The 8923-nt window shown below is 35.0% G+C and overlaps 1 protein-coding gene across 6 annotated transcripts; it reads right to left on the bottom strand.

Annotated features, from left to right (window-relative positions):
• Positions 1-354: 354 nt before the first annotated feature.
• LOC115441855 (ecto-NOX disulfide-thiol exchanger 2) lies at positions 355-8865 on the bottom strand. 6 transcript variants are annotated; one of them, XM_030166961.2, is made up of 10 exons: positions 8776-8865; positions 8075-8375; positions 7025-7189; positions 6156-6637; positions 5590-5733; positions 5208-5391; positions 3321-3427; positions 1406-1513; positions 1062-1196; positions 355-800 (listed from the first exon to the last, which is right to left on the bottom strand). In XM_030166961.2, exons 2-10 carry the CDS (start codon positions 8349-8351, stop codon positions 456-458), a joined length of 1947 nt encoding a protein of 648 aa, XP_030022821.2. In that variant the 5' UTR covers positions 8352-8375; positions 8776-8865; the 3' UTR covers positions 355-455. The 6 variants fall into 6 exon arrangements, with proteins under 6 accessions (XP_030022821.2, XP_030023051.2, XP_030022743.2 ...); XM_030167191.2 differs by having other exon boundaries at positions 7025-7186; XM_030166883.2 differs by having other exon boundaries at positions 8718-8843.
• Positions 8866-8923: the final 58 nt, after the last annotated feature.

Here is an 8923-nt window from a genome sequence, read left to right as displayed (position 1 = left end):
CTAAGCTAAATAGCTAAATTGACTGTTTTATTGACTTCACAGGATTATTACTTTAGGTTATGTTATTTTTACAACAGTATAAAAATAAGCTAATATGTTTAAACTCTGCTTTATTGCTGACTAAATTCCTTCTTAGTTGATGATAGTAATTCCAAGTTATAAGTACCTACCGCAAATTTTAATTAAAGACTCTTATCTCAATCCGATCCGATCGCTTGAATATAACAATCGAATTAACTAGGTATTTGTAATCATTTCAAATAACTTTATTCTGATTCGTCTATTTTCCATATCGATTGAAAAGGTTATTAGAATCGTTAATTGCAATTAGCAGTCAGACAAAAAATAGAAAACTTAGAAATCAAAGTATTTTTATTGTGTAAATAAAACATAATTATTTACAAGTACATGCATGATATTAAAACTAGTACTATACCTAATTCTATCTATTTCATCTATTTTTTTATTGATTCAAATGTAACAAAATACCATTTGAGCTCGATGTTAGCGCCCACGCCAGTAGTTTTACATTGGAATATTTCATTATACTTTGTTAATATATTACTGACTGTGACTTGAGCCACTTCTGGCATCATAGACTTCAGGTATGACACTAGGTAATCTAACGTTGCTCCTAGCGGATGTATCATAAGGAAAGCTGTTATCAGACTGATGAGCTTTGCTTCTGAATGCGGTACTTCTGAGTTGGATAAGTTGACCTTGCTTTCCACAGCTGTAGATTGATTGTTGTTTGCGGATGGAAATGGTAAAAGGGGCATTTTTCGTATGAACTCCTGTGGCTGAAAAATAAGAAAATCTGTATTATTCGACACATAATATTCATTTTAATGATACAGTTTATTTCCATTAAAAAACGATAGTCCTAATTCATAAATATTAGAATTTAAAGACCAATAAATTTATAGTGGATATACAATATTTGCTAATGAAATACAAATTATAGAACTTTTGAAAAGGTTTATTAAGGTACGACTACATACTATAGATATTTACACTAGTATAAATTAAAAAAAAACATCTTAGTAGTAGCTTTAAGATACCTGTTCATTCTTCAAGGCCTGTTCAGCGATGAAATGTGCCTTAAACGTCTCAAATTTCCTCTCAGCCTCATCTTTAGCTAAATGTGCTTCGTTCTTGTAACCTTCCAATTCGTAAACGAGGTTCTCGTTTTCTTTCTGAAATTTAAAATAAGCCTTTATTATGGCCACGTTTTAATCAACTTCGTATTAATCTCTTGGATGTTTTTTTATTTTTATTTTATGTACCATAATCGCAATCCATACGTTGCGACCAGATAATTATCAATTCTAATGGTACTTTTATCCGAAGCCCAGACACGACAAAATATCTTGACATTTCATAAAAAGACACAAAATGTTTTCACCTTTAATTGTTCGTATTTCTCCACTGGAACCACATTCTTTCCTGCTTTAGTATCAGATTCCTCTTCGTCGAACAGAGTATTGTATTCTTCTTTCATGTTGTCTACCTCCTAAAATGTAAATTTCTTAATAAGCATGTCATACTAAAATCTTAATTCTGTAAAAATTCTTTTCAAATTTTAACCAATCAATAATCAGCTCACTGGCCATAGCATGTCACATATTGTGCCATCTTATATTGGCTCAAATTCGTTATAAGCAGGCCTTTTTTTGTCACTTCCTTTTTCGGGGCACGCTAATTCTCGAAAGTTGAAATTCCATAATTATTTGTATACCCCTACCTTACTGTACCTTTTAATGGCATTTTTTTCGATATTTCACGTGCCCCACAAAAAAGCCCTAGTTATAAGTAGTTAATCGCCATTAATGGACCTTTATTTCCAACTATTACCAACATTCGACGAAGTTCATACACTTAGGTAAATCGATTAGGATAACCAGGTATTTCCAAGAAATTGGATAAAGCATGTTCATAAAAATTCGCTCTAAATACGTTGGATGTAGGTTGTGTAGGGAAGAAAGAAGAAATACTTGTCCGGCATACCTTGATGAAGTTACGCCATCCAAATTCTTCTAAGACGATCGCCAATTTCTTCGTAGTTTACATATCCTACTATATACTTACGTTTTCTTCATGTCATGTTAGAAGCTGCTAATTTCTGCACCCTTACCTTTCAGCTCTGATCGCTTTTCTGTTCCAAGTGAGTTACTGCTTAACAGGCTACTCCTATAGTCTGCAATCCTGTGTACTACCAACATCCAACGAGCTCCTACCATATTTTACCTGGTCATCCATATCTATACCATCCTGCGTCGTTTTCCTTTAGCAAACATTTGGTCCCAACTGTCGGGTTACGCAACTCTCTCCTTCCTTTCATTACTTACGGGGAGGAATACATTTTAATTAGCATATCCCAAGCAGGTTATTTCTTTGGAGCTTTAAGAATAAAAAATTTCATCTTTTTTAGTATAGTTGGGAATATCTTTTTCATTTGCGAGATCGTTGCGTACAACCACTGTACTCTCCACTGCTTGAAGACTGTTATCCCAATCATTAATTAACAAGGGACAATTTACAACCAAAGTCCATTTTTATGGCCAGTAGATATCATTTAGACGGTATCATACACTGCTAACACTTACAGAACTCGAACATTCCTCAAATTATATTTTGGTGAGTTCATTTTGTGGCGGAATATTTACCTGTACAAGTCCTATTATCTACTGATTTGTGAACGAATTCTTTCTGATGAATCTTCCATTCAACGTCCATCAGCAGCTTACCTGAACACTTACCTACGGCGGTGTACCTTCTCTTACAAACTATAGCTTAGCTTAATTTTTTTTTAAAAGTAATTCTGAGTGCACATTACCATCAGTCTTAAAATTAAAATCGTTTTGAAAATATGTACTTCTGTTTATTTGCCAGGTTTCATGAGAAATTGCACTTGATCTGATAAATCAAATAATATGATAGTCTTCTCTACGGGCAAATGTATCTTGACAATTCCAATTTTTGGGAAACTTCAGAAAATTTATCTATAAATGAATTAAATTTATAGATTATTTCCCCGTAACAATTCTCGTGATCGTAAACTAGTGAGGAAACTTTAATACCCTTGCAAATGCATCACTTGAGGAAACCATAAGCTCCAAAACTATCTTATCTGCATCGAAGTAATAGTTGATTGTGGTCCGCGTCAATAATACGTTGAAACCCTACTGGCACTGGCTTTGTGATTAATTGTATCTATACGCAAATTGGCGTAATACACTTGCCCGTAGAAAAGTTACTTAAAAAGCTAAGTAGCAAGGAACAGGCCAGTTTCCTTACTACCTCTTGTGAGCATGACGTACCTCGGTCATTTTGAGCCACATCTCGACGTTGCGCCGCTGCTGCTTGGTGAAATGGTCGGACACGCGCTGGTGTTTCGCGGCGCTCAAAATTTTCGCTACCTGCTCGACTGCGTTTGACAAATATCGTAAATTGACAAACTAAAATGTACATTCCATGTTCTGTTTAAACGTTATTGGACTTAATTTACATAGATCCATTTCCAACTGTTTCTTTTTGTATAAACCGAACATAAAATGCCATTTTATAACAATAATTAAACACAAATAATAAAAATAAAAAAAAATAATAAGAAAAATGTTTTTATATGATAATATACTTTTATAACAACAAATAACTTCATCCATATTAACTTATGTCCGGTCTGAATTTAAAACGCGTTGTCCTTTGAAAATGTCGCATACATAGATTTTTAGTATCTGAAACCACTAGCTGTCACGCAACTTGTGGCTAACTTCAGACGGGACATAAAGATTGACTATAAATACTTTTCGTAATCCAAACCAATCTTGATACTTTCAAACAATATGTACGTAAAACGAGAATATACATGAAGTTATTTTTAATCATACTTACCAGGTCTGGGCGTCATGCAATAAATTATTTTCTTCAAACTTATACTCACCTCCCACAATACTATTACATTATACCTATTAAACATGTCTAATAACGTTACCTTTTCTTGCACACTAAACAATACGGTGTGACAAAATTAACTTATTTGAAACTACTTCTTGATCTTGGCTTCGCTCCGCGTGACTGTATATTATATGTTATTTCTCCATACAATCTTTAAACTACCATTTTATACCTTTAGGTGAGTGTTTAAAAATCCCTTCCTAATGCATACTTATGTCATTAGAGGAAAAAACCTGCATGCAACGTTAAGTATACACTATACAGCAGAGAAGGCCTTAGGGGGGAGGCGAACTGGGCAACCATCCGGGGCCTCGTGCTTACAGGAGCCTCGCGTGGTGCCTTGACGACCCTTTTTTTAACGATCTTACGGACGAAGCTGTTAAATCCAGGGCTCTTTGTTTTGCTTCGCCCAGGCATTGCACTTGATGGTAAAAGGAGTGGAGTCCAATAGAATTTCAACTAACAAGATATGGTTACCCCCTGCCTATTGGAACCGGATATACACAGGCTGATTCCGGAGCACGCTAAACTTACGACGGCCACTATGGCGGATTTTGACACCTTGTGTACGGTGGTCGCTATCCGGGCGGATATAAATTATATGATACCACGAGCTTTCACCTGGGGCCTCGTGACGTTTAAGGCCGCTACTGCTGTATAGGGTTTAAATTCTAATAATAAGTATTAAAAATTCCTGTCGCCTGTCAAATATTGCAGAAAGTATTATTTTGTCGATGTTGCCGTTGATGTGCCACATTTCAGCTTTCAGCACCACACTTCAGGAACTTAGTATACATACTTGACCGTTGCATCACGACGCTGCTGACCGCAATCACTGCTTTAGATTTAAATTTATAGACATGCAGAATCGAACAAGTTACTTCCAAATTATAAGTGAAGTCAATCGGAATAGTAGAAATAGAGTTGATAAGTCAGCGACAAATCATCACATGGACCTGTGCACTGTGGTCTGTGCGTGACAGAGATGACGCTCTACAAAAAAAGAAGCTAACCAGTTATATCTTTCTAATGGTTATGAGTGAAATTCTTTGGTGTGCACTGTACAGGTTTACTGTATATTGTACATGTCTAGCAATTTAAATCTATTTGATATAAGTACTTATAAATAAATTAAATGTTGCACGGCGACTGCCTTTCGCGTACCGTTGACTCGCAATTTTAAGTTGAGACCTTCTTAACTTTTTCCCCTGCGCTATTTGAATAAAAAATAAATACTAAATAACACTTACATTGCGCCAAGACGTGCAGGAATTTATCTTTGAAACTGTTCTTCATTCCATGGAATTCTTCATCGATTTGCATTTTCTCGTTGACGAGACGACGTATGTGGTTGTTTGTGGCTTGTATCAGAGAGTAGAAAGTGTTTGCGTTCTTCTTATTACATTCTCCCCTCTCCAGCCACCCGGCAAGCGTCTAGAAAAATAATAAATCACATTATGTTTTTTGTTTGTACGAAGTAATGTCTTGAACATTTTTTTATTATTAATGTTTAATTTGGAGTTTTTCTTTTTTTTTTATATGCCAACCCCATATGTCTTGAATTATTGTAATAGCTAAGAAATCACTTCTCAGAATTTATAGAATCAGTTAATAGTAAAATAATTTACTTACAGGTGCTGCTTCAGTGAACTCCGTGTCACTCTTGATCTTTTCAGTAAGTGATGACAATGTAGTTGCTAGGAACGGTTCGATCCGTGGCGGAGTGGGGTCCCTCCGGCGCCGATGTCTCTCCTGTTCTTCTTGGTCATCGCGATTCTGTTACATGAAACGGATGTTTGTATTCTACCATAATGGACAGTATAAGAATATTTCTCATATTAATTGTCAGTAATGAAATATTTTTTTCAAAATATTGTATTTTTTTTTAATAAATAATACATAGAGTGAATGTATTAACACGAAAAAATAAATATGAAAGAAAAATCTGCAAAAACTATTTTGTCATGCTCATTTATTTTGAAAATACTCATTAACCTTACCATCAGCTTGACGCCATGCCTTGAGAAATATTTCTAGATATGATGTCAACTTTGTGTAAGGTTGCCAGTAAACACTTTCTTTTTAACTCCATAAAAAGTTTAAAAGCCATGAGTTTTGTACATTCTACAAAACTCATGGCTTTTAAATTTAATATCATAAAACATATTAAAATTATAGTTTAGTAATAAAATACTTACCAAAGCATAATCCACAAATATCGGAATAGCCTCTGCATCCATCTGGTCTTGATACTTGAACCGATAACCCGACAAACAGAATGACTGTTCCACAGACTCCGGCTTAACAAACCGGACATGACAGACACCTTGTTTCTGGATTTTAATCGAATCAATATCTCCAAAACGTGCAAACATCTCACTAACAAGGCTCTCGGTTATTCGGTTTGGTAAACCTCCAATAAATACAGTCCGGCAGCCTACAGGGCGGTTCATACGTTGTGGTAGCATTGTTCCAGGGATTGGCAGTAGTAGAACACTATCGGTGAGATATATTGGCTGATTTGTCATCATCGGCATTTGATTCATCATCATCATATTTTGATCCATCATGCCGGACATCTGCATTGGTTGTATCATATTGGCCATATTTGGCATGTTGGACATATTTGCCATATCCATTGCCTGGTGGGGCATCATGTTACCATATTGCATCATATTGCCTTTAAAATAAAAAATGACATGAATAATATTTTGTTACTGTTATTCTGAATATTTTTGCATAGTATGATACATTATTTGCATTTACATTATCAGTCTTACTTATAAAAATTCCACAAAGTTATGCTTAGTTAAAACACAAATTTATTTTATCAGCTGTAAGTCAAAACCTGCATCTTGCCTCTTAATAAGGTTTAAACTTGGAACCTGTGATGATTTGACAGCTATTTAAGCAATTCTTAACCACCTCTTAACACTAAAACAAGTTTATAAGTATGACTGTATACTGCAAAAATTATTTCATTAGGATTTTCAAAGTGTCTTCATGGTATGACTTGACAACTTTCCATATGCAATATTTGATACAAAATAAAAGAAATGTTTCTTACCAGGCATCATCATATTACCGGCATTATAACTCGACGCATTGTTAGTGACATTCTCACTACTCCACTTAGTGCGTCTTTCACGCCGGTCACTTCGGCTTCTGTCGTTCCTGTCAGATCTGTCATTGCGGTCGCGTTCACGGGACCTTCCATGGCGTCCCCTGTCTGCTAAACAGAATACTCAATTAGCTTGCAAATTATGTGTTTAACCAAGACACCAATGTTTGTCTCAGGGGCCATAACAAAAAACTATTGTATCCTTGTCCACTAACAAACAACATATTATGCATTTCTTGATGAATAGAGTAGTAAGAGGGTGAAATAATCTCCCACAGAATGTGGTTGCAGCGGAAAATGTGAACAGGTCTGTTTACAAACTTGATAAATATTTTCTGGGAAGTGAAATCTGAATCGAGTATTGCAAGATGCTGATGGTAGGTCTTTCATATGTGAGAGTCCGCCTGGGTAGGTATTACCGCAATGTCTATTTCTCCCACCAAGCAGCACAGTAAGTTCACTGTTGTGTTCCAGTTTGAAGGACATTGTAGCCAGTGTAACTAACAGATATAATAAGACTTAACATCTCATATCTCAGGATGGCACAGTGGAATACCATAAAATACTTTATAATTTAAGGTATTGGTTGGTGTTTCTACTGCTCATGGACGGTTGTATCGCTTACCATCAAGCGAATGGCAAGCTTGTGTAGTCATTAAAACTAATATAAAAAAAAAACAGGCATATCGGTTGAACAAACTGACTGCCTGGTAACTAATAATAATAAATAAAGAAGCTTTAGAACCAAGTTTTGTTGCAAAAACCAACATTATAAATTACTAGGGCTACTTTTATCTTCGAAAACCACTCAATTCCAGCAAATATCTTTCACACCAACAGAACTACAAGCAAAAAAATATTCATACTCATGATGACTTATCAATACTGTCACTTCAGTATTCAAAGATGAGAAGAGAATAGGCTACATGGTACTTCATGTAATGATGCCAATTGAATTAATTTTCCTCCTGACATAATTGATAAAAAAACAATTACCTCGGTTTCTGTCGCGATCCCTTCTGTCTCTATGATCAGTTTTATCATTAACACTTGGCTCTGCAACATCTTCTATAACAGGAACAGGGTTTTCTTGCTGTGGTGGCACTACTCCAATAAAATTAACGCCATTTGCGTTACCGTTGGGTTGTATGTTCATGTTATATTCTCCGGGCATGGTGTTCGGTTGCATGGCATTGGGCATCATGTTTGGCCACATCATAGGTTGCATTCCCATCATATTGGGCAACATGTATTGCTCGCTTGGCCAACTCATGTTTGTTTTCCAAGTTATATTTTACTGTTTGAAGTGGTAAAAAGATAATACAGTTCAAAACAATGAGTATATTACTAGCATATAGTGGTAAATGGTAAAAATAAATTATATTATACGTCGCAGTCTACAGAAATTATCGAAATGTATGTACGTGTATTCTTTAGGATTCCCAGGACCACATTCCACAATAAACTAAAACGAAAACGTAATTTTATCTCTAGTACTGTTCAATGATCAAACTCAAAGAATACGACATCATAGATTCAATTCAATTCAATTTTTAGATTGTGAAATTACACGACATTTTCACTGTCAAAATCAAAGCGCATAAAAGAGCATTACAATACTCTAAAAGTCAAAATGTACCTAGTATTTTCCTATATATTTCTCTTTGCGTAATATGTTACCAATGTATGTTACTTACTATATGCAGCTTAGCATATAATATGCTTTCCATATATATTATAATTCTCTTTGCTGTATGCTGTCAAAAATACCTAAAAATATTATACAATATGTTTACTTATGATTATGCAAAGACAATCGCAACCTAAAAAGTACATGTAAAAGTA

The sequence above is a fragment of the Manduca sexta genome, chromosome 7 (genome assembly GCF_014839805.1).
Source record: "Manduca sexta isolate Smith_Timp_Sample1 chromosome 7, JHU_Msex_v1.0, whole genome shotgun sequence".
NCBI classification, from domain to species: Eukaryota; Metazoa; Arthropoda; class Insecta; order Lepidoptera; family Sphingidae; genus Manduca; species Manduca sexta.
The sequence above is the reverse complement of the archived record's forward strand: the minus strand, read 5'-3'. Positions and strand labels throughout refer to the sequence as shown.